Here is a 27,432-nt window from a genome sequence, read left to right on the forward strand (position 1 = left end):
GTATGAGATTACTAACAAGCATTACTGAATAATCAGATGAGGAACAGTTTGCTATGTCCACTAGGTGGCTAGAGTCTGATCCTCAGAGCCTATGGTTTGGACGGTCAACAACGATTAATCAGTTTTTATAAAGAAATTTGATTATGGTGGTGAGAACATGAAAACCATTATGTTGCCTTTCTTTATTAAAATTTAAAATATCTTCATTTTTTATTATTGTTTTAGCTTGTCTTTTATCTTATTGTCTTAACTATATAGCTCCTGGGGTAGTAGACATGTCAACAAGGAGGAACTGGAAGTTTATGGTCATAGACCCCGCAGATCCAAATCTGTCTGGAAAGATGGAGGATCTGAGGACAGGGGGCTGGCCTCTGGCACCAAGGCTGGGCCAGTGTCATGTTCTAGAAGAGATGTGGGGTGACTTGAACATTTTAGACCCAACTCCTGTCAGGTATACTATTATGCTTTTAAGAACTTCATTTTTGATCCAACAACAAACACTTTTCTATTGCTACTCAGGTTAAGTACTTACTCAGGAGGCCTTTATAATAATAGTAATTAAGGACAGAATTATAGCAGGCTGTGGCTTTATCCTGAGGCTGGGAATGCTGCCTGCTATTGTTTGCCTGCTAATGTTGCTTGCTACCTTCTACAACTGAAAATACGACTCTAGTTAAATGCCTGTTGGTGGTTTGTGGTAAGAGCTTGCTACACTTGCAGTCATTCAGAGTAGAACTAACACTTTTATTTTTTCACTAATATGATTTTCTGTTCCATCCAGATTGTTCTGATCACCACATTAGCACCTTGTTACACCACTTTTCTGCATATCATATTTTTTGGTTTTGGCTCACGTAGGAATGTTGAAAGACAAGTAGTACTTCTTATTGGAGAACTACCAACCAGAACATTTGAGGATTCTGACATTTGTTTGCAATATTTTGGGCAGGTTGAGTAAGCTCACTATGTTTTTCTGAACTGAAAATCAGTGATGATGTTCTCTACATCCTATCTGTTCTCAAATGAAGTCACACAAATAACTGAAACTATGAATTGATGGCTTAATTATGCAAGTCCAAGGATGGTAGCAGTAGAACAATTGTCATGAGAGAAAGGTCTCTCTAGTGAAGACATTTTATTTTCATTTTAGATGATACACCTCCTGAAGACACCATTCCTCTGGTCTTCCCAGAACTAGACCAGCAGCTACAGGTAAGGATTTCTTTTTCTCTTCTCAGTTTCACAAAGCATTGTGATCTGAAAAATGATTGACACAAGAAAGTAGGGGCCTTTCCAGTCATGAATGTTTGCATTTCCAGAATTACAAAGTCTTTGTGTGATACAAAAAGTTAATGTGCTCAAATGCTAACCAAAAGATTGGATGTTCAAGACCATCCCAAAGTGCCTCAGAAGAAATGCCTGGTGACTTATTTCCAAAGTGCAGCCATTGAAAATCCTATGGAGTTGGGTTGCCGTGAGTTGGAGTTGACTCAGTGGCAGCCATCTGGTTGATTTAAAGTCAGGTTGAAGGTCTTGTGAAATGTTTTGGGATGCCAGTAACTTATAGTGTAAGCCAGTTCCTATTTTTATGGAGTTCTGGAGTCTGGTCTCTGCTCTACTTTGGTGTGTATGCCTATGGGCTTCTGCAGTTTGGCCTGGATGTGAGTTTGTAATTTAGCAATGAACTTTGCAGATTTAATTTGTCATGACTGCCAAGACTTCTTTTGCTTTCTCCACTTACATCCACTTCTTAGTTCTCTGACAGCTTTTACTGGAATATAATTATTTATAGTTAAAACATCTGAAAACTCATTTGACCCACGAGAAAAATATTTTGTTTACATAGTATATGGATGATCTATCAAATTATACCCCATTTTTCATTTCCAACATTATCTGAAATGAAATAAATAGCCTCAATTTATGACATTTAAATTTTCTTTAGATGCAATATGATGGTTAGAGACAAAGATGGCTTTTGGAAGAGGTTGTGCCTAAAATATGTGGGTACTGACCTTGGGTCAGCTGTTCACTAAAGTACTTAACTGTGGTCACATTTAGATGAATCAAATAGGAGTCTTGAATTCTGTGTACAGATATTTTGTTTGATAACCACATTTTTCACTTAAAAATTCCGACTTTGAAAGTCTTCAGAGACGTCTGGGCCCACCAGTTTCTAACAGACCTTGGCATTCCCTATTACCTTACACCTAACAGCTTTTCCCCTTTGAGGGCATATCTGGTATTCAGATGGTTCATGAATCTGGAATCCCTGGTCCTGAACAGTTTTTGAAAGAGCTGTGAGGAATCAAGAATAAGGCCTTATGCAATTAAAAAATGGTGCTCCTTTTGGTTCACTCTGGCTCTTATCTTAGTTGCCATGCACTGAGTAAAATCTAGAAGCATATAGGTCAGGTTTGGATGGCTATTACTCCCCTGTTGGAATGACTTCTAAAAACGAACCCAGTAAAATTCTGGTTACTTGGTCTCTTGACCTCTTTTAGTCCTCATTCTTACCTCTATAACAGTCTGGGACTTTGTCATAGGAAACCAATCCAGAATCATGTAGATTTTCCTGAAGATTGTCTAGGAGGTGGAGTCTCTGGGTGGTACAGTCAGCATATTTAACTGCTAACAGAGTGATTGAAGGTTTAAATATACTCTGAGGTGCCTTGGGAGAAAGTCCTGCTGATCTACTTCTGAAAATCCAGCCATTGTAAACCCTGTAACTCAGGACCATTGTACTGAGGGACACCAAGTTCAGTTGGAATAAAATAGTTCACTAAGACAATGTTCTACATAAAATTTCAGTGAGTAGTGATTGGAGGATTAAAAGCTCATATGCTGCCATATAAGGTGCAACTACTGACTGCTCCCTGTCTAGAGCTGAGAAGAATGAAGGTGCACCGATGGATTAATGGACCATGTGAACCTCAGCCTCCAGGACTCAAGACCAAGAACTAGATGGTGTTTTTTTTACTATTTATTCTGAAAGGGATCACATTAGAATGTCCTGGATAAAGTGGAAGAAAAGGATGGAATAAAAACCATAAGAAACTGGACTTGCTGGTTGCATAGTAACTAGAGGAATATCCTAGACCCTGCTGGCCTTTAGTCACCCTTCAGACCTAGAACTAAATTCACCCCTGTGGATCAATTTTTAGTCAAACAATAAGTCTACAATTAAAATAAGAACACTAAGGAGGTATGTACTTCTTACAATAATAAACCATTTGAGATCCAAAGAGCAGTATTTACCCTAGGGTGAAGTTCAGAAGGGCTAGGAACGGAGGAATAGAAATACCAATCATAGGGAGGAAGTGGGTTAAATGTTGTTACATGTGGGGATTGCAATCAATGACATGAAACAAAATGTGTATGAATGTTTTAATGGAAAACTGACTGGCTCTGTAAACCTTCACCCAAATCTCAATAAACAGTGAAAAGTAACAAAACAAAAAAGAAAACACTCTTACTTACACACATGGGGTCACCATGAGTGTAGGTCAACTTGATGGCTGTTTTTGGTTTGTTTGTCTAGGCCCACACAGCTGTCAAAAGATGAAACTGTTCTCTAAAATTCCTTTTTCAGCTAAGAACCAGACAGGGTCTACAATTTAGCTCATTTGATTTATGCTAAATAACCATATCCTTCAATAGCTCCTCTTCTTAGTACAAAGAACAATTCATCTCTCATCTTTACCCTCTGGTGTACTCACAAGGCCCACAATGCTCCTTGCTTACGTTCTGTCCTCACAGAAGCGAGTGTCTTTGTGCTGTTGCTGGTGGAGTTGGGGACTGTCACATTTAAATAACTATTTTCCTCTGTCACAGAGTTTTCCGTTTATTTTACTGTCACTTCAAAGATATTTTATTGTCATGGAAGTTAAAGGAAAATAAGGAGTAAGTATATTTTAAGAATAAAACTAAAATCATATCTAAGTTTTAGTTCACTTGTCAATTTATGGATCTTTAATTCTGCCTCTTTGTATTGATAAAAAACACTTTTCCATTGGGTCTATTAATGTTTTTCCAGACTCATGGAATATTCCCCACCGGAATCATAGCATCCCTGGCAATTACCCAGATAGTAGTTTTTCTGTTAAAGCCTCACTTTATCCATATGAATTGTATAGCTTTAATTATTAGACAATGTTGTTGTTGTTGTGTGTCATAGAGTCGGTTTCATGACAAACCCATATAGGGTTTCTGAGAGTGGCTGGTGGGTTTGAATTGTCGATCTTGTGTGCCAGTACCACACCAAGGATTTTATTAGATATTAAGTCTGTTTGATTATTTTAATCTGAGGAGATACTGTAAGTATCTCCAGTGGTCATTAATGAGACCAAATAACTGAGAGGGTGGTTTCCAGCTCATAGGTTTTGATTAAAAAAAAAAATAATTAAAACACAGTATTGCTTTTCCTCTTCATAAACAAGAAGAAAATTACCAGCATCACAACTAAAAACATTTAATTAAGTGCTAATTTGCCGGGTGAAGGGTATGATTGGGTTTGTTACAAACATTTACCAGTTGCCAAGCCATTGGGTTAGGGTTGCCTCTGTCTAGGGCAGTTTCTTGTTGCCTTCATTCTATACTCCAGGGCATGATTTATTAACAAACAACATGATGAGAATTGAGATGGAAACTCTAACACAGAAAACAACAGCTAAAAGCAGATTCTTGCTTCCATGCTTAGCAAGCATAAGCATATAAATTAAAGCCATTCTGTGGCAGAAAGTCTCTGTCTGGAAAGCAATGAAAATGCTTTATGTACGAAGGGAACAATCTATTCCACGGAGCAGACTGACTTTACAGCTAACATCATGTGCTTTCATCACACAATAATGGCTCTTGGAATTTTACCCACCATCATAATCCTCTATGGAAGAATAAAAGTTAGGTTACACAGGCTTATGAAGTGCCTTGTGGTTGTCACTATTTGCTTGAGGATGAACTGATTCTCAAGTCTCTCTATTGGAGCCATAAAAGTTGCCTAGTGAAAAAGAAATGATGCCAAGTGATTGTTACCAGTCCTACTCTCTGCTCAGATTTAAATAATGACCAATACATATTGAAGGAACTCTGGTGGTGCTGTGAGTTAGAACTTAGGCTGTTAACTGCAAGGTCAGCTGTTCAAACCCATCAGCCAGTTCATGGGAGAAAGATAAAGCTGTCTGCTCCTGTAAAGATTTACCATCCTGAAAGCCCTATATAGGGTCCCTATGAGTCAGAATTGACTTGATGGCAATGGGGGTTTGTTTTAAATGCATACTGACTGCTTACTTTGCACTGAATGTCTTCCAAATTTGTCTGGTCTCATTTGATCCTTGCAACAATTATGTAAGCCAACTACTATATCTTTCTCTATAAGATTGTTGTTGTTAAGTCCGACCCATAGTGACACTGTGTAGCATTTCTGAGGAGCAGCTGATGAGCTTGAACCGCCAACCTTGCAGTTCAAATGGCTTTGCAGTCTGGTGCATTAACCCACAGAGCCAAGATACTTCAGGTTGAATGTTGGGCTAAACAATTGCTGTTTCAGAGTAGGATTTCAGACCAGATCACTGATTATAAACCCAGAGAATCCTCTTTCTCTCACATCTTTTGTGGAATTGATGGCCTGCGTAAAGTATTTTGATAGAGACTATTTTTTCCCTTGATTTACAAGGTTGCCATAACATGGTTATAAAGCAACCTTATGAAATCTATTCTGGAATTCGGATCTGTGGCACATTCTTTTGTGTATGTGTGGTTTATTAAATGCAGCTATAAACTATCTGTTTGGTAGATACTCTATTGCCAATTTGACCCCCAAGATTTTTCCGTTGCTTCGCCAAGAATGTGGGCATGTTTGAGCCTGTAATCCATGATGCTTCTATTTTCACAGAAGCCAAAAAAAGCCTTGTGCAAGAATAGCAGTGACAAACATTTCTCTTGATGTCTCTATTAATGCATAATGTTGAGCAAGAGAGCTCTGGGTAAGGTAGGTGTTAAAGAGAACATTGCTTTGTAGCTTTCATTTGTGGGCTTTGGGCCTTAGCCCAGGGTTCAGTGTGTGTGTGTGTATGAAGTTGATTCTATCTTGTTCAGATTCCTTTTCTAGGTCTCTAAATCCTCCATGTCCATTAGAGGCAGTGTTTGGGTACAGTTAGTTTAGACCGTATAGCCAGAAGAAAGGAGGCCCAATTCTATTTCCACTTCTAAGAATGAATGAAAAATACTATTTTCTTTAGGTCTCAGTTTCCTTTTGAGATAATGACTGACCTCTCTTTCCAGGTTTAATAGTGAGATCCTTTGTTTTGGGGTTGTATTTTTTATCTTTAGACAACCAAAACTGTGCATTGAAGTGAGGAGCATGATTTTATAATTAGATAGAGATCATGCTAGCAAGAAGATTGTAGTAAGTTTTCTAGTAGAAATTTCAGTGACTGAAGTAATAGGACTGGCATTCGATTGGTCTAGATTTGAATTTCTCCACTCCTAGTTTCGTGATCTTGGGTACACTATGTACTCTTTCTGTTGTCAGTAGTTGATAATGAGTTGGCTCTGACTCATGGTGATTGTTACAGGTTGAATTGTGTCCCCCTCCCCCTAAATATGTGTTGTAAACCCTAACCTCTGCTGTTGTTGTTGTTAGGTGCCATCAACTCAGTTCTGATTTGTAACGACCCTATTTACAAAAGAAGGAAACACTACCTGATCCCACACCATACTCACTATTGTTTGAGCTCCTAGTTGTGGCTATTGTATCAATTCATCTCCTTGAGGGTCTTTTTTTTACGGACCCTCTACTTTACCAGACATAATGTCTTTCTCAAGGGGCTAGACCCTCTTGATAATATGTCCAAAGTACATCAGGTGAAATCTTGCCATCTTTGCTTCTAAGGAGCATTCTGGTTGTACTTCTTCCAACACAGACTTGTTTGTTCTTTTGGCAGGTGTAGTACTTTGAATTTTCTTCTTCAACATAGTAATTCAGATGCATTGATTCTTCTACAATATTCTTTATTCATTGTTCAAATTTCAGATGCATATGAGGTGATTAAAACTAGGTGCACACTCAAAGTAACGTCTTTGTTCTTAACACCTTAAGGAGAGCTTTTGCAGCAGATTTGCCTAGTGTAATACTTTATTTGACTTCTTTACTACTTCTTTCATGGATGGTGATTGTGAAGTCAAGCAAAATGAATTCCTTGACACCGTCAATTTTTTCTACATTTGTTATTGATCACTTGTTAGGATTTTTGTTTTCTTTATAATCAGGTATAATTCATACTGAAAGTTGTAGTTCTTGATCTTTACCACTAAGTGCTTCAGGTCCTCTTTGCTTTCAGTAAGCAAGGTTGCGTCCCTGCATAATGCAGGTTGTTAAAGCAAATATAGTGTTCTCCATATGTTCAGGTTTTCATATTATTTGCTCAACATACAGATTGAATAAGTATGGTGAAAGGCTACAACCCTGACACACACTTTTCCTGACTTTAAATCATGCAGTCTCTCCTTATTCTGTTTGAACAACTGCCTTTTGGTCCATGTATAGATTCTATACGAGCACTATTAATTGTTCTGGAATCATCATTCTTCATATTGATATCCATAATTTGATACAATCCACAAAGTCAAATGCTTTTGCATAATCAATAAAACACAAGTAAATATCTTTCTGGTATTCTCTGCTTTCAGCCAAGACCAATCTGACATTAGCAATTATATTCCTTGTTTCACATCCAGCTTGAATTTCTGGAAGTACTGCTTTAATGATTTCTCTATTATCTTCTGAAAAATTTTCCTTGAATGTGATAATAATGATATTATTATTTTTGTATTCTGTTGGATCACCTTTCTTTGGAATGGGCACCAGTATGCATCTCTTTCAGTCATTTGCCCAGGTATTTCTTTTCCAAATTTCTTATTAAAGACAAATGAATACTCAGCTTTGTGTCAGTTTGTTGAAACATTTCAATTGATATTCTTTCAATTCCTGGATTCTTGTTTTTCACCAGTGCCTTAAGTGCAGCTTGAATTTCTTTGTTCATTACCAGTGGTTCTTAACATGGTTGGGCATTGGCCATTTCTTTTGGTAGTTCTTGTTGTTAAGGTGGTGTCAAGTTGTTTCCAACTCCTAGTGACCATGTATAGGGTTTCTAAGGAGAGACTGGTGAGCTTAAACCTCCAACCTTACAGTTCAAAGTGACCTTGCAGTCCAGTGCATTAACCTGCAGCCTTACACTCATATATTCCTTCTGTTATCTTTAGATACTTCCAGCATCATTCAATATTTTGCCCATGTTGTTGTTGTTGTCAAGTACTATCAAGTCACTTCTGATTTTGAGTCTATGCACAACAAAATGAAACACTGTCTGGCCTAGCACCATCCTCATAATTGTTGTTATCTTTGAACCCATGGTTGCAGCCACCATGTCAATCCATCTCACTGGGGGTCCTTTTTTTTTTTTTCCACTGAGTATACCAAATATGATGTCTTTTTCAGGAGCTTGTCCTGCCTGATAATATGTCTAAATTATGTGAGATGAAATCATGCCATCTTGGCTTCTAAGGAGCATCCACTTTGTTTTTTCTTTCTTGCCTGCATATGTATGTATGTATGTATGTATGTATGTATGTATGTATATATAAATATATATATATATGTATATATATATATATTTATTATTGAGTGGTAGTTTACATGGAAGAATGTCAGCTTTGCATTCATCCTTTCATATTTCATTTCATTGCAATGACTACAATCCCCTCCATGCATCATCATTCAACAGCATTTGCTTCTGTTAACTCTGTTATTTATTTTTTTTATGTACACTGAAGCACTCAGGAATATATAATGATTCAAACAACCAAAGGACATACCCTGCAAGCCTGCACCCCCGGCCACCAGCACACATCTCCTTTCCCTCCTTGAGTCCAGAGTACCCAGTCTCTCCATCTCTCTATGTCATCGATTCTTCCTCCATCTCTGGTGCTGCTGCTTCTCTGGATAGGGTTCTGCACTCTGCTCTTCTCCCTGGATGGTCCCAGGGTCCTCTGCTCCTGGGCTGCAAGATCAACCACTTCCCTCCTTTTGTTACAAAACATCTGCTTTTTACATTTGCAACAATCGCAATCAGTCCTGATACCATTTATTCACTATCGAACCACAAGAGTCTTATCCCCATATCCTTTCACCAGTCCTATCTAGACAGGTTGGAAACTACTCAATGGAGAGTCTACCTTCCCCTGAACCCTGTGAAACTAAGCTCCATCTTGAAAACTTGTAAGCCAGTCACTTCATGACTTTGTAGCACTCCCCTGCTCCTTTTTGGGTAGCCAATGTCTAAGTTGCCCATCCCTTGATCCCTGCTGTAAAGATTTGTTCCCTCTTGGCTGTATTTTTGATAAACTTTTGCTTTCTTCATGTAGGATGGTCTTGATGTCATCCCACAACTCCTAAACTCTGTGCCTGTGGTTATAATCCCATTTTGGATGGGTTGTCATTGATACTAAAGTTAATGAGATAGGATCAGAGTAGGATGTGTGTTAAGTCAATATCTCTTGAGATATGAAAGAGATTAAATAAACTATAGAGAGATAAGGGAAGAGACATATCAAGCCAAAGGAAAACTGCCCGGGAACAGAAGATCTGAAGAGACAAGGTTCATTGTCGGTAGCTAACATAGAGAGAAAGCCTTACCCTGAATTCAGAATTGTACCCTCCTAAATTGTGAGAAAATATACTTCTGTTTGTTAAAGACACCCACTTTTGATTTTTTTGTTATAGTCATGTTAGATGACTAAGACTGTTACATTCTACCTAACAACAAAAAAAAGTTGCCTGGCCCATGATCTTTGATAAGTTTTAACTCATTGTTGAGGCTCTTATATCAGTTCATCTGGTACAAGTTTCCTTCATTTTGCTGATCCTCTAAGTCTTGCTTTTCTCAACTTTAAAGTAGAGATAACAATACCTATCTTATATAGGAATTAAATGTGATAGTGAGTATATCTAGATCCAAACCAAAAAAATGAAATCTGTTCCCATCAAATCTGTTCTGATTCACAAAAAACTCTATGTGGGCAAACTAAAACTGGAATTCAGAGGGTTTTCAAGGCTGTGATCTTAAGGGAGTAGCTTGTTAGGTATTTATTATTCAGAAGTTCCTCTGAGTCGGTTCAAACCACCACCCTTTTCAGTTAGTAGTTGAATGCTTAACTGACTGAGCCACACTGGCGCCCCATGTTTAGCATAGTGCTTGACAAAATAATTGCTCAATGAATGTTAACTTCCTTCCTCAGTAACATCATCTATTTAAAGAAATATTTAGTAATGAATAATTTATGTGTATTTGTTTAAAATGCAGCAAAGGAAGCAACAATTCCAATTTTTCCTTTAGGGATAGAGATTCTGATACCCTCTTCTTTTTATAAGGCCATGTTGCTTGGAAAACAATGTATGATCCTTTTTTGAACCAAATTGAGCAATGGCTTCAATGCCTCCTAAAGTGCTCCCATCTAAGCTGAGATGATTGTGACAGATGCCTCTGTGGTACACACTGAACTTTCTCAGACAGAGTTCAGAAACTGATATCACCTCCACAAATAAACACTTTTGTAGCATCAGTTATGGATCATCATTGCTTGTTATCCAAGGGCCTTCCCAGACTCTTCTTTTAGGTCCTGAATTAATAGTTCACCTGCTATCTGGGAAATAAGAATGGTAGCAAATGAAGAAGTCTTAGCATTCCAGTATTCTGCTACACTAATCCTTAACATCTGGAAATGCAATTGGAAAATGTTGTTGTTGCAAGATGCCATTGAGTCGGTTCCGACTAATAGTGACCATGTATAGGGTTTCCAAGGCTATAAACTGGGAAATAGTTTCATCAAAAGCACTAAAAATAGCTGTCTATTTTCTCTCTCACATACACATTTTGAAAACTATCTTATACTTGTTCTTTGACTGTGGTGACCACAAGGAAAACATAAATGTTTATATATGTACCTTGGAACTTATAATAGTACCTTGACTTTTTTTCTTTCTTTGATAAGTTTGTTTGTGGTGACAATTAAGATATGTGTTGCTGTGAAAGTTTGAGAGACAATTAAGCTATTTTCCCTTTTTCTATTACTTAAGACAATATAACACAAAATAGACAAACAAATCCCAACCCAATAGTTAACTCTCCAATCCAACTAGTAGTGACCCCATGTGTTTTAGAGTAGAACCATGCTCCATAAGGTTTTCAATGTGCTGTGATTTTTCTGAAGTACCAATGTGACTCTTCTTGTTGTTACGTGCTGTTGAGTTGGTTCCAACTCATAACCACCCTGCATAGGTCTTCCAAAAGCAGCTGGTGGGTTTGAACTGTCGACCTTGTGGTTCGCAGTCAGTGCTGATCCTATAGCATCACACCATCCGCCTTTCAATTTTTAGTCAAGTGCTTAACTATTAGTACCACTCAGGAACTTGTCTGAAGCCAGTAGAAATGACTTAAATCTACGTTACTTCAGTGCTGTAAAATGCACAAGGTATGTAGTATAATTACTTGTGCAGACTTTGACCATAATAGAGATACTATAAAAATTCTACTTCTTTAAATATTTAAAAAATATTTAAAATTTTAAGATAACAGACTTTTGAGAATATTGGAATTAGTGTGGACAGTGTTTATCCTTTTAGGGTTTGTTCATTTTAAGACATTAAAAGGCAACATAAATTTGAACTGGACATCCCCCATATTTTACCAAATAAAGGAAACACCAGGATTTAAGGAATAAATACAAAGTTTGCTCAGTGACTATAGTATTTTAAAGCTTCCTAAATATATCTTCTGTGGGAAGCTGGGATAGGAACATTAAATTCTTTCATTTTTGAAGTAGATTCAGCCAGTAATATTTGAAGAAACCAAGCAGAAAAGGAAACACTTAAGCGGGTCTTGCAGAGGGATGCTTGGCTCTGTCGTTTCCCATGGGACCCTTCCAGAAGAATGAGCCCATTTGGGGAGGAGCTATGATCTGATGACCGGAGCAGAGCAGAGAGCAGAGGTGGTATGGTGCAGATGAACCCAGCATTCTTGGAACAAGACCCTGCGGTTTCTCTCTTACTTCATCTTGTTAAATCTGTCCTGATGATTGGGGTGGATACCAGAGATAGTAGTGGCTTACTTGCACTGCCATGTAATTTAAAGCTCCATTCTCAGGCAGCAGGATGAGGTGAAGATGGAGGAAAGTGGGTGAGGAGGAAGTGTCCCCTCCTGGGCTCTGATCTCATTCAATTCCCAAATTGTGTTTTGGAAAATGTATTTCTAAGTTGGCTTGAGGCACTGTTAGGAGAATGTCTTAATTTAACCTTCTTAGAACTCTGTGTGTTGTTTGGGAGACCAGATACTATCATATTCCATGCATGGGAAAAGTTGTTACAACCAGACAAGAACCAGTTGTTATCAGTTGATTCCAATTTAGGGTCATCCCATATGTGCCAGAGTTGTTGTTGTTATTGTTAAATGCCATCGAGTTGGTTCCGACCCATAGCGACCCTGTCTAGATTTTCCAGGAGCAAATGGTGAACCTCGTGGTTCATATCGATTTTGCAGTCCAGTGCATTAACCCACAGTGCACGCCACACCCGGACTCCATGTACCAGAGTAGAACTGTGCTTTACAGGGTTCTCTTTAGTTGATTTTTCACAAGCAGATAACTAGCCCTTTCTTCCAAGGTACCCCTTGTTGTTATTCTTAAATGCTGTGGAATCAGTACTGACTCATAGTTAACCTTGTGTAGGGTTTCCAAGAAGCAGCTGGTGGTTTTGAACCACCAACCTTGTGGTTAGCAGTCCAGTGCTTATCCTACAGTGACCCTGTATAAGGTACCCCTGGTGGTGGTAATGGTTATGTGCTGTGAAATCGGTCCAACTCATAGAGACCTTGTATAGGGTTTCTGACGCTATAAATCTTCATGGGAGCAGAAAGCCTCATCTTTCTCCCAAGGAACTGCTGGCAGTTTCGAACTGCTGACCATGAAATTAGCAGCCAGATTCATAACCATTACGCTATCAGAACTCCTTAATGTACTCCTGGGTGGACTAAAATCTCCAAACTTTTGTTATCAGTTTAGCTAATTAAACATTTGCATCGCTCAAGGACTCTACATTAAGAATATCTATAACTTTTTATGTTCAAATAAATATCTTAGGATTCTTCTCCTTTGGAGTGCAATATGTAATATTAGTGGTACAATCAGCTCTCATAACAGCCCAGTAAGCCCTAAAGGGCAGTTCTGCTTGTCATACAAAGTCTCTATGAGTCGAAATCAACTTGATAGCATAGAGCAATAGCAGCTAAGCAAGGAGGAGTAATAAATACATACAAAGTGTGAAAGTATGTGGTATGATTATAGAGAAATTAAAGAAATTTTCTCCTCCTGAAAATATTCACTATCAATTATGGAGGTTATAGTTAAAAACCTCTCTCTGTCAAGAATGTTAAAAATCAAGCAATGAGATTTGAAACAGCATTACTTTTATTCCAAGAAGTTAATTGATGCTTTTCATCTGGTATTGCAAGCATTTTTTTTTCAAAGTTGTATTTTAGTTTTTAATTTGAACATGTATTAAACATAATCTCAAATCCATTTACAGCTAATTAATTCATGAGTGCCAATGCCTTAAATACCATATGACATGCCTGGTGGTAGCTCCACTTTTAAACTGGAAACCTGATTCTTGTGCTTGAATCTCAGGAATGCATTTCCTCTGGCAAAAAGGTTTATTCACTGGACATTGTGGAGCATATATTATTTCTGTCATTAAAAGGCATAGTCACCCTTAATGAGGACTTTATGATGATGCACATGTCGTTATTGGTGTCAGTACCAGCTGACGCAGAGTCGATTCCATCTCATGGTGATCCCAGTGTTTCAGAGTAGAACTGCCCTCCATGAAGATTTCCTGGCTATGACCTTTTGGAAGCAGATCACCAGGTCTTCCTTCTGGGTGGGATTGAACTGTCAACTTTTCATTTAGTAGTCAAGTGTTTAACTGTTTGTACCACTCTGAGATTCCCATGGATTCCCAAATAACTATGATATCATTAAACAATAGAGTGATCTCTATGTCATTCAGATCAATATAGTTCATTAATCTGTAACTTTACTTTATTAAGCATAAAATCTAAATATTTTACTACTTTTAGTCACTAGAATACCTGTTGGGATGAGAGGTTTGTATTTTAAAACAAATTCTTTGGTGAGTGTCCTGGGCTAAGGTGAATGCCTACTGAATATGCCAATTGCATTTGAAGGACAGTGCATCTCGGTGACTGAGGCTGCATTGATTTATATATTGACATTTGAGTTATTATTGAAAGGCCCAGGATTATAAAGGAGTGAGAAATTTGAACTTCTTGCAGAAGTTTGGAAAGGGGAAGGAGAGCAGGGTTGGGATAGAGAGGGAGCTTTAGATAGGGGCGCTGGTAGCACTGCTTAGCAGGGGGACATGGAAAGATCTAGTGAGATAATTTTACAATGCTATGATTTTATAATCTTTTATTAATGTGGTGCAATATAACCCTTCTATGCCACCTCTTGTTGTAAAAAGAAATATATGCTTTTTTTTTAATGCTTCTGTGTAAATTGGAGGAACTTGAAGAGGTGCTGAATTATATGTCAGGCTAAAGGTAAAGAAAGGAGTTCTAGTAGCGTAGTGGTTACAAATAGGGCTGCGAACCGCAAGGTCAGCAGTTCGAAACTACCAGCTGTTCCGCAGAAGAAAGATGAGGTTTCTGCTCCCGTAAAGATTTACAGCCTTGGAAACCCTGTACAGGGTCGCTATGAGTCGGAACCGACTCCACAGCACACAACCACCAGCCACCAAAGGTAAAGATGGAGTTTATCAGAGCTAAGGCTGAAGTGACACCTTTTTGGAACATGAAACATTGAATCCTAAATATTTTTGGTTTGTTGTTTATTTAATCAGCATTTCCTAATTGTGGGGAATATTGAAAACATTATTATGTATAAGATGCATGACCATCCTGCTAAGGGTCTATGAGGATACGGAGCATCCTGAAAATCACCCTCTCGTCATATAATCTTACCAGCATGATCATGCTCCCTATGTTGTTGTTAGTGACTGTCAAGTCAGTTCTGACTCATGGAGACCCCATGTGTGTAGCAGTAGACTAGAACTGCTCCGCACAGTTTTCAAGACTGTGACTTTTTGAAGTACACCACCAGGCCTTCCTCTAAGGTGCCTCAGAAAGGAGTTTGAACCACCAGCCCTTTGCTTAGTAGTCCAGTACATAACATTTTGTTCTACTCAGGAACTCCTATGCTACCTATACAGAATATTTTTAGATTTTCCCCCAATAAAAAAGTGGCAATGAAAAAAGAACAAACAAAAATTCCCACTTAATCTAAAAGTGTTGCAGGGTGACAAACTAAGGTAAAAACAAAGGACCTCTTTCAACTTGAAAAAAGTTGAATTTTCAGTTTTTAAATTATAATAGTAAAAGACTTTTTTTTTCTTTTCCTGGCTGTTCTCACCTATAGCCTCTTAAGCATGTACTAGTGTTATGAGAAATCTTGTCTACAGTGTCCTAGAACTTTTTCGCTATCTTACAGGAACTATGTTCAATTATTGGTGCAAATACTACATATGGCAAGTTATGAACTAAATTATTATTTGAACTGAGAACGATGTATGCGGTTTTCATAAGGGTAAGAAATAGGATGCACAGAGGATAAGGGCCTTCCTGTATGCAAACCTTTTAATAGAGCAGAGATAATTTAATGCCAGTCTGGCGAGGGTGCCCAGAGTAAATTGCTTTCATTGCCCTTACTATTCTACCTGGTCAGTTGCCAATATAATAGCTGAGAATTGGTGAAGTTATAATGACTTCTAAGATATAGACTAGAAAAGCCAGAGGTCTTGAATTCCTCTGGCAACAGCTTTATTGCATGGGATAAGCCTTATTGTAATACTACTGTGCACAACTATTCAATTTATTTCTATAATGGTCCTAGCAGGCTGAGCTTATCCTGTGAATAGGTTCGGGGGAAGAAGGGAAAGATGCTATATGATTATTCTTAGATTTTCCATGCATTTTAAGATTAGGGAATTTCCACCAGGATGTGACCAGTGTTTTGCATGAAGATAAACTTTATCCACACCCACCTAGAATTTTGCTTCCTTTAGAAGAGCTGTACTAAGAAGGCTCATGATAAGTAGAAAAAGGTTATTCTACAAAATTTTTGTAATATCCTTGGTGGATTGCAACATATAACACACAGAGGAACCTGTTCTTGGGGAACATAGGAGAAGAGAGAGAAAATAGTAAGAAATTAACTAGTTCTCCACATTGTTGTTGTTGTTAGGTGCCAGTGAGTCAGTATCGACTTATAGCGACCCTACTATGTACAACAGAATGAAACACTGCCCAGTCTTGGTTCAACCTCACTACTGTTGCCGTGCTTGAGCCCATTGCGGCTGCCATTTTGCCAATCCATCTCGCTGGTGGTCTTTCTCTTTTTCTCTGACCCTCCACCTTACCAAACATAATATCCTTCTCCAGCGACTGGTCCCTCCTAACAATATGTCCGAAGTATGAGAAATGAAGTTTGGCCATCTTGGCTTCCAAGGAGCACTCTGGCTGCACTTCTTCCCATACATATCTGTTGGTTCTTTTGGCAACCCATGGCACTTTCAATATTCTCCTCCAACACCATGACTCAAAAGCATCAATTCTTCTGTGGTCTTCCTTATTTACTGTCCAGCTTTTGCATGCATATTAGATTATTGAAAATACCAAGGCTTGGGTCAGGCGCACCTTAGTCCTCAAGCTGACATCTTTGCTCTTCAACACTTTAAAATGGTCTTGTGCAGCAGATTGCCTAATGCAATATGTCATTTCATTTCTTCACTGCTGCTTCCATGAGTGTTGATAGTTGATCCAAGAAGAATGAAGTCTTTGACAACTTCAATCTTTTCTCTGTTAATAAGAATGTTGTTTATTGGTCTAGTGATGAGGATTTTTGTTTTCTTTACGTTGAGATGCAATCCATGTGGCTTTAGTGGTGGATGCATAAATTTGAGTAACAATGGTATTAACTGGTCTTCCCCGTAGGCGCATGGATATTTTCCTATCACAGACAGCGTTGTGCCTCATGACTGATCTGGATATGTTCTTTTTGACAATGAATGCAACACCATTCCTCTTCAATTTGTTATTCCCAGAATACTAAACCATGTGGTTGTCAGATTCTAAATGGCCAATACTAGTCCATTTCAGCTCACTAATGCCTAAGATATTGATGTTTATGCATTCCGTTTCATTTTTGACAACTTCCAATTTTCCTAGATTCATACTTCATACATTCCATGTTCCAATTATTAATGGATGTTTATAGCTGCTTCTCTTCATTTTGACAACCATTGTGGTAGCTTGTGAGTTGCTGTGATTCTGGAAGTTATGCCACCGGTATTTTAAATACCAGCAGGGTCACCCATGGTGGACAGGTTTCAGATGAGCTTCCAGACTAAGACAGACTAGGAAGAAGGAGTGACAAACTACTTCTGAACTATTTAGTCACTGAAAACCTTATGAATAGAAGAGAAAAACTGTCAGATACAGTGCTAGAAAATGAGCCCCTCAGGTTGGAAAGCACTCAAAATATGACTGGGGAAGAGCTGCCTCTTCAAAGTAGAGTTGACCGTGATGACATGAATGAAGTAATGCCTGTGGAAGAAAAGTCCGCGGGACTTCATTTGCTGATGGGGTACAATTCAAACTGAAGAGAAACAGCTATAAACATCCATTAATAATTGGAACATGGAATGTATGAATTTCTCCACATAATATTATAAAATCAGTGAGACTATGACCCAAATTAAACTTATAGTTTATATGTATAGGTTATTGTGAAGAAAATTAGATCGAAGAGCCTTTTAAATAATGAATTCATATTTCTCAGATTTTCTATGAAGATTTCCTACAAAAATTCTCTAAAAGACTATTAACTAGTGTTTCTAAAAGAAATTATTTTAATAACATGCTGTTAAGTAGAAATTGGAGTTCCTCAGTTATACAAATGGTTACAGTATTGACTGTTAACCAAAGGTTGAAGGCTTAAATTCATTCAGAAGTACCTTAAAACACATTCTGGTGATCTGCTTAAAAAAATAACAGGAGCAGATCAAAATCCTGCCTGAGGAGTGAGAATATGCTTGGAAGTTGCCGGTGCAACCCAGACTGAAGGCTGCAGTCTTTGATCTTCATCATGTAGCCAGTGTTCCTTGGAGGACAAGATGGCCAAACTTCATTTCTCATACTTTGGACATGTTGTCAGGGGGGAACAGTTGCTGGAGAAGGACATCATGTTTGGTAAGGTGGAGGGTCAGAGAAAAAGAAGAAGACCCCCAACGAGATGGATTGGCCAAGTGGCAGCATCGATGGACTCAAGTGTGGCATCAGTAGTGAGGTTGGCCCATGATTGGGCAGTGTTTCATTCTGCTGTGCATAATGTCGCTATGAATTGGTACCAACTCGATGGTACCTAACAACAACAACAACACAGGATGATTTCCATATATTCATGAGTATCCCAGAATTTACTAGTTTTGTTTATTTTGTTTTTCATCCATTTCTGTTTTCAAAATCTTTTAATATTGGTATCTAAGAAGCTTGCCTGACAGATCAAACTCTTTCTACAACACTTATCTCAAGAAGATTTAGGTAGTTCTTATACAAACAAATTTCCAATGCTCACATTGCATTTCTTCTGGTAGAAACTTAGAGAACTCAGAAAATATAGACAGTAATTGAAATATAACATGTTCAATCTTTTCATGCAATTATCACTCAAAAATTTTAATATAAAACATAATCACAATAATTGATAGGACACATGTGTCTTACAATAAGTTTAACCATAGAAACTCATTTATAAAAGTTGGAAATGACTGATCTTAAGTTTTTCAGTAAAGCATAGTCAGCAATTGAACTAAATGTTGCAATAGAGAAATTTTATATTTTCCATATTTTGTTTCCCATGACTCACTCAATTTAGTTGTAATCAACAAGTTTTAAGTCACTGGTATAAGTAGCTAAGTAGTTACTACACACCTACTTAGTATCTAAGCAATCCTACGAAGTGTTATACGATTTATTGAAGTTCTGATGTTTTATGGGAGAAAAAAGCAAAAAACCTGTATTTTCACATTAGTGAAAAGAACCAAATAAAAACATGTCTTGGGTCAGATCCACCTTAGTCCTCACCCTGACATTTTGGCTCATTAACACTTTAAAGAGGTCTTTTGAAGCAGAGTTGTCTAATGCAGTATTTCATTTTATTTCTTGTATTCAGCTGCTTCCATGATCATTGACTGTGAGCTCAAGTAGAATGAAATCATTGACATCTTTAATCTTTTCTCCATTTTTCATGATGTTTATTGATCCAGTTGTGAGGATTTTCATTTTCTTTACATTGAGTTGCAATCCATGCTGAAGGCAGTATTCTTTGATCTTCAATAAGTACTTCAAGTCCTCTTCATTTCCAGCAGGCAAGGTTGTGTCATCTGCTCACTGCCGTTTGTTAATGAGTCTTCTTCCAATTCTGATGCCACATTCTTCTTCATATAATCCAGTTTCTTAGATTATTTGCTCACTGTACAAATTGAGTAAGTGTGGTAAAAGGATACACCCCAGCACATACCTTTCCTGATTTTAAACCAATCACCTAATTGTGTTCTAACTGCATCTCTTGGTCTATTTGTAGGTTCCTCATGAGCAGAATTAAGTGTTCTGGAATTCTCATTCTTCTTAATGCTATCCTTAGTTTTGTTATGATCCACACAGTTGAATGTCATTGCATAGTTAATAAAACACAAGCAAATATCTTTCTGGTATTCTTTGCTTTCAGTCAAGATCCATTTGATGTCTGCAGTGATATTCCTCATTCTATGTCCTCTTTTTTGTTGACTTGAATTTCTGGTAGCTCCTTGTTGATGTACTGCTGTAACCATCTTTAAATTATCTTTCACAAAATTTTCCTTGCATCTGATTGTTGTTGTTGTTGTTAAGTGCCGTCGAGTCGGTTCCGACCCATAGCGACCCTGTACAGGGTTTCCGAGGGTGTAAATCCTTACGGGAGTAGAAAGCCTTATCTTTCTCCCGCGGAACGGCTGGTAGTTTTGAACCGCTGACCTTTAGGTTCGCAGCCCGATTCGTAACCACTACGCTACCAGAGCTCCTTATTAATGATAATTGTTTGATGATTTCTTCATTCTGTTGGGTCATCTTTCTTTGGCATGGGCACAATTACGGCTCTCTTTCTACTAGGCTGGACGGGTAGCTTTGTTCCAAATTTCTTGGCATAGTTGAGCGAACACTTCCATCACTGCATTTCTTTGTCAATTGGTATTCTATCACCTCTTGGATCCTTGCTTTTCACCAATGCTTTCAGTGTAGCTTGGACTTTTCTCTTCAATATCATGGGTTCTTAACCGTAGTCTATTTCTATAAGTGATTGAATATCAATTAATTGTTTTTATATTCTTTGTATTTTCTTTTGATGTTTCCTGTGTCATTCAATATTTTGTCCATAGATTTCAAAATGACCTCACAGTCTAGTGCATTATCCCACAGCGTCACACCAGGACAGTTTCATCATCACTGGCTTAAGTGATTGGTGCCTAAGTTTGAATAATAGTGAAATCAACTAGTCTTCCTTGTAGGTATGTGGATATTATCTTATCACAGACAGTACTGTACTCAAGATAGATCTTGAAATGATTTTTGTGGATGAATGTAATGTCATTCCTCTTCATCATTTCTACCATAGTAACCCATATGATGATCTGATTCAAAATCATCAATATCAGTCCATTTTAGCTCACTAACATGTAGGGTAACAATCTTGATGCGTTCCATTTCATTTATGATGACTTCCAATTTTCCTAGATTCATATTTCGTATACTCCATGTTCCAATTATTAATGGATGTTTGCAGCTTTTTCTTCTCAATTTGTGTCCCATAAACAAATGAATATCCCGAATGCTTTGCTTCACATCATTAATGGGAACTCTGCTCTTAGGAGGTAGCTCTTCCGCAGTCATATCTTAGGTTCTTTCAAACCTGAGTGGCTCATCTTCTGGCACTATATCAGACAATATATCATTGGTTTACAGCTCCTTTTTTCTAGTTTGTCTTAGTCTAGAAGCTCTTCTGAAACCTGTCCACCATACATATTCTTGCTGATATTTAAAATGCTAATGGCAAGCTTTCAGCATCACATGAATATGCAAGCTACACAGTATAACAAATGGACAGATGAGTGGTGGGCAAAATCGTTTTTTTTTTTTTTTTTTTTTTTTTTTTTTTGTTAAGTGTCATTGATTTGGTTCTGACTTTTACTATATAGGTTTTCTGAGGAGTGGCTAGAGAGTTTGAACCACAGACCTTGCAGTTTAAACTGACCTTGAGGTTAAGTGTTTATGCTACAGCACCACACCAGGTAAATGACCATGGATTTCATGACACTGAGTTGGGCCTGAAAATGACCATGGATGATGTTGGATGATGCTGAGAATACCAGTCCATCTAACTATGCTCTATCAAGTAGAGTCAGCTGAGGGAGTCCCAGGCTGGTATAAATGGGTACTGTGCTAGGCTGCTAACCAAAAAGTTGGAGCTTTGAGTACCTGAGAAGTACATAGGCACCTGGGAAGAAAGAGCTACTTCTCAAACATCAGCCTTTGAAAACACTATGAAGCACCATTCTGCTTTGACAAACATGAGGTCAGCATGAGTTTGTCACTAAAGGACAACTGAGAGTGGTAGAGTCAACAAAGCTCTGTGGAATGTTTATTGTCAATATTGTCACACAAAAATATTTCCTCTGCAAAGAAGCTATAGGAGGAAAATGGTTTGTATTTTATTCTGATGTAAATCAATGGACTTATTTCTCTTTTTTTTTGTTTGTGAAGCCTCTGCCACCTTGTCATGACTCTGTGGAATCCATGCAAGTGTTCAAGCAGCACTGCCAAATTGCAGAAGAATACCATGAAGTCAAAAAGGAAATCGCCTTGCTGGAGGAAAGGAAGTAAGTGCTTTCCCCCTGAGTGCTCTCACCTGTGAATACTGCCTACGGGTGGTGGGTTGGAGGTGATGGGAAAGGGAAGTACTGTGTTTGGGACAGCAAGATGAACCAATGTTTTGTGGTTCCAAAGTTACCATACCAGGCAGGTTGCATGGATGTTAGTTTTTTACAGGAAAAGGAGTAAATGTAGATTAAAAGCTTTATTTAATGTAGCAGCATGAGTACTTTTCAATTTTTTAAATAAGAATTTTAAGTTGAGGGAATTAAATCTAGAGCCACATTAGTTGTCCTGTGAATGTGCCCAAAGGCCTCAATGTGCTTTGGCTGGAGTGGAGTTTAATTAGCAAATACCTGATGGAATTTCTACCTCAACTGAAGAAGCCTCTAGAGAGCTCTTTGGAATAATGTAATGTAATAGTTGACTAAGTGCATTTTATAGTCCATGTAGGATTTTTTTTTTTTTTTTTAAATCTTGATAGCTTCTATTATCATTACAGTTCTGCTCTGGAGACTTATACAGTTCTATTAATTAAAACACTCTAATTTTACTCTTTTAGTAACTTCTTGTTACAGCATTTGTCTCTTTTAAAATTGTTTTGCACTTGGCTGATATCTACCCCAATAACTTCATATTTTTTTATGCTTCTTAAGCATCAGACAGCATTCCTTCATAGCACTAGTCAGAAGTTGTGCCTACATGTTTACTACAGAGGTGATTTGATTAATGATAGCATCTCCTATTAAGTGGTAAGGAGTCTCTGGGTGCTGCAAATGGTTAACATGCTTAGCTGCTAACTGAAAGTTTCGAGTTTCTCCTGAGGCACCTCAGAAGAAAGTCCTGGTGAACTACTTCAGAAAAATTATTGAAAACCCTATGGAGCACCAAAGTTCAACTTTGACGTGGAACACAGCGCACAGCATGTGGCATGCAGTAGCTGCATAAATTTGTGTTCAATGAGTGATACATAATCCAAGCATCCTCTGACTCTATCTTTCTAAGTCTACTTCCCTTCCTCTTACTTGAGAGATACTAGATACATACCCATTATTGACTTTTTAAATGACAGCAAGGGAAGCATGTTTGTTTTGAGAAGTTATGAAATTCCTGGGCCACTCATTTTTTTTTTGAAAAAACTTTTCATTGTGAATTGAAGGAGTCTTGGTAGCATAGTAGATTATGAATTGAGCTGCTAACCACAGGTGCAGCAGTATGAATCTACCAGCTGCTCCGTGGGAGAAAGAGGAGACTTTCTGCTCCCGTAAATATTTACAGCCTTGGAAACCCAATAGAAGGTTGCTATGAGTTGGAATGGACTCCATGGCACACAACCACCACCACTACCATTATGACTTTGTGAAGGTTTACAGACTAGATCATCATTTTTACATTCAACAAATCATATGCCTTGTTTCTCTTAAATTATTGAAATCTCCTCCACGCAACAATAATTATTCCACTTCCTCCCTCTGGTTCCTAGTTCCATTCCAACCTCCTTTCTACCCCTTTTAACTTTGTCCTTTGGTAATATACTGAATGACCATTCCATGGTGAGCATACCTTACTAGTGTTTCTCTCCCTGCTTTATACCTATTTACCACTTGGCTGAAAATTGGTTCACAAGGGTGAGTTCCTTTCCAGACCTGAACTGTGTTAAAGAGCTATAGTCTCAGGTTCCTCCAGTCTCTTTCTGACCAGTAAGCCCAGTCTTTCTTTCTTTTAATTAAAAAAAAAATCTATAATTATGAGTTTTGTTGTATATTTTCTGTCACTTTATGTGGGACCTTCTAATGTGATCCCTTTCAGTAGTGGTAGCCAGGCACCATCATCTAGTTCTGGTTTCAGAGTCATGAAGACTGATGACATGTTCCATTAGTCCACTAGACTAATTGATTGCAAGCATCTTCAATTCTCATCACTCTTACTTCTTCTGCACATGGAGATACAAATAGTTGTGCCGCAGATGGCTGCTTATGAACATTTAAGATCTCTGAGACACTTTTGAAGCTCTCTGAAATGGTGGATGGACAGGGATAACATGAAGGAGGGCAGGTTGGGGCTAGGCTTCTGCACATACTGTAAACCTTTGTCACTTTCCAAGGCTTCCCTACATCTTGCATTGTTGTGCCTGAAACAAAAAGTTAGTTGTGGACTTTGGTTATAGAAATAAAAAGATACTTCTTAGGTGATTAGAAATCTGAGACTTAGTTGGAACACTTAGATTGCACATTTACACACAATCTGAGTCCTAAAAATTTTTTCATAAAGGTATTGAAAGTCAGTTACCATTGAGTTGATTCCAAGTTATGATAACTTATGTTAGAATAGAACTGAGTTTCATAGGGTTTCCAGTGCTGGTATTTTGGTAGTAAATCTCCAGGGCTTTTTTTCCAACGGACCTTTGGGTGAACTTTTAGTTAGTAACCCAGTATATTAACCATTTGCACCAAGAAGGGACTCCAAAGGAATTTTGAAGGCAATTAATAAATGTGAACTGTATTGAAGTCAAAGAAGGACTTGCATGATCTGTAATTTAGTGTATCGTCCGGTGTTTATGTGTATAAGTGCGTGTGTATAAACTGTGGTGGTGTGACAGAAAAAACTCCACAAATATGTATTTGCTATATAAGTGCTTAAGGAGCTCTGGTAGTGCAGTGGTTACGAATCAGGCTGTGAACCGCAAGGTCAGCAATTCGAAACTATCAGCTTTTCTGCAGGAGAAATATGAGGCTTTCTGCTCCTGTAAAGATTTACAGTCTCGGAAATCCTGCTCAGGGTCGCTGTGAGTCGGAAAACCTGTACAGGGTCGTTATGAGTCGGAACTGACTCGATGGCACATAACCAACCAACTAACCATATAAGTGCTTCAGATTAAAAGTAATGAAGGACTTTGCTATTTAAAGTAATCCTATGTAAGCCTTTTATACTTTGGGGTGGTGGTGGTAATATAAGATTTACCCATTGAAGTACATGTTCTGTAAGCTTATATTTTTGTACAGTACATTAAAAATATAAGAATGATATGAGAGTGATTCATATCTAGTCTTTGATTGAAATAACTGCTGCTTGTGTTGAAAGCAATGGTAGCTGTGGGTATTAATGCTGTATTTAAATAAGAAAACCAAACCAAGCTCCAAACTAAACCCACTGCCCTGCTATAAAATAATTTCCAACTCATACTGATCCTATAGAACAGTGTAGAACTGCCCCATAGGATTTCTAATATATATCATTATGGTAGCCGATTATCACATCTTGCTCCCATGGAGTGGCTGGTGGGTTCGAACAACCAACATTTTGGATAGCAGCCAAGCACTTAACAATTGTATTACCAGGACTTTATAAAATGAAAAAAGGCAGAGTCAATCGATAGAATTAAGGAATCTAGTTTACCAGTGGGGATATTTAATACAAATTGTTAGAACCACAAAGTGGCTCAGACTCCCTACTTAATATAGATGATATTCATTTATTTATGTTAGTTTCTGAAGAAACTATCCTATTCCCCGCCCCCACCCCCAAACCTGATTAAACTTTAGATTTTTTTTCTTGAAATTTTGGTGTTATTTAAAGGCCAGATATCCTTATTGTTTTTTCCCCCATAAAATCTCCTAAATTATCGTTTTTCCATTCCCACTTCTGCTATTTGGGTTTGTTGTTGTTGGGTGCTATTGAGTAGCTTCCTACTCATAGTGACCCTGTATAGGGTTTCCAAGGAGCAGGGACTAATATTTCAAATTTTGGGCGATGCAGTATTATAACTGGTTTCCCTTTTATATAGGATTAAAAAAAATATTATTGATATAAAATAACACTCAGTTTTGGATTTTAAAACCCATCCCAGTGTATTAAGTAGGCCCTGATGGTGTAGTGCTTAAGTGCTGGGCTGCTAACCAGGGGCAGCAGTTTGAACCCACCAGTTACTTTACTGGAGAACGATATGGTACTCTACTTACATACATATTTACAGCCTTGGAAACTCTAATCTGTCCCATAGGGTCACTATGAGCTAGAATTGACTCGATGGCAAAGCATTATCTGAGTCTAACCTTGGTTCCTTTGTAGAACTTGCTGTTTCATCCCTTGCCTATAGTTTTACTGACCTATGTACTTTACCCAGGGCACAGAAAAGACTCTCTAACCTCAGAGTCATACCAACCTCCAGGCCTAGAATGTCTAGTCCTTTTTCTGTACCTGTCCAAATCTACCCTTCCTTAAGAGACTTAGCTTAGTTCCCTGCTTCAACCATCCCATAGTGATAACTCTTCTCTCGATCAAAGGACTATCCACTGGTATCCCTTTAAGTTTATGTCCTGACTTTCTGACTATACACACACACACACACACACACACACACAGAGATAAACCCATTAACATCTCTTGTAGCTGAACCACCTAGCTTTGAACTGTTTATAGGTTGAATGATCATTGTGGTGAGGATTATTTATATAACCTGGGGTTGGTTATATAGAACGGCTGGAGGTAGAATATATTCTCTGTACATATTATTTTATTCATAGTTTTTAGGTCTAGATTTAAAATTGTGTTGTTTTTAGGTGCTTTGGAGTCAGTTCCAACTCATAGCAACCCCATGAATAACAGAATGAAACACCGCCCAGTCCTGTGCCATCCTGATCATTGTTGGGTTTGAGCCCATTGCTTCTGCCATTGTGTCAGTTCATCTCATTGGGTATCTTTCTCTTTTTTTCTGACTCTCCATTTTACCAAGCATGATGTGGGACTGGTCCTACCTAATAATATATCCAAAGTATAAGAGACAGTCTCACTATCTTGGCTTCTAAGGAGCATTTTGGTTGTACAGCTTCCAATACACATTTGTTTGTTTTTCTAGTAGTCCATGATACTTTTAATTTTCTTCTCCAATTCCATAATTCAAATGCATACATTTTTCTATAGTCTTCCTTATTTATTGTCAAATTTTCAGATGCATATGAGGCTATTGAAAATACCATTTCTTGGGTCAGGCACATGTTAGTCCTCAAACTGACATCCTTGTTCTTGAACACTCTAAAGAGGTTTTGTGCAGCAGATTTGCCTAATGCAATAGGTCGTTAGATTTCTGAATTGTTGCTTTCTTGAATGTTGATTGTGGATCAAAGCAAAATGAAGTCTTTGACAACTTCAATCTTTTCTCTGTTTATTGTTGAGGTCCTATGTCGGGATCCAGCCTCAACAAGGAAGTGTGGGTGTCATGAAGAAGGGAGATCTGGCGGCGAAAGGGATAGAGAAAGAGAGAGACGAAATATATACAAAAAAGACAGACACACAGATATGATGCAAGCTGGCAGGTAGACAGATCTGCAAACATATTGCCTAGCATTGC

The 27,432-nt window shown here is 38.0% G+C and overlaps 1 protein-coding gene across 1 annotated transcript in view; it reads left to right on the forward strand.

Moving 5' to 3' along the window:
- The window catches only part of MAP3K7CL (MAP3K7 C-terminal like), an 83,400-nt gene that overhangs the window by 19,950 nt on the left and 36,018 nt on the right, over nucleotides 1–27,432 (forward strand). The window contains exons 2-3 of the mRNA XM_006862515.1: nucleotides 1,151–1,212; nucleotides 21,978–22,093. Of these exons, the coding sequence (XP_006862577.1) occupies nucleotides 1,151–1,212; nucleotides 21,978–22,093 (178 nt within the window). The remainder of the gene's footprint in view (nucleotides 1–1,150; nucleotides 1,213–21,977; nucleotides 22,094–27,432) is intronic.

The sequence above is a fragment of the Chrysochloris asiatica genome, unplaced genomic scaffold (assembly GCF_000296735.1).
Source record: "Chrysochloris asiatica unplaced genomic scaffold, ChrAsi1.0 scaffold00049, whole genome shotgun sequence".
NCBI classification, from domain to species: domain Eukaryota; kingdom Metazoa; phylum Chordata; class Mammalia; order Afrosoricida; family Chrysochloridae; genus Chrysochloris; species Chrysochloris asiatica.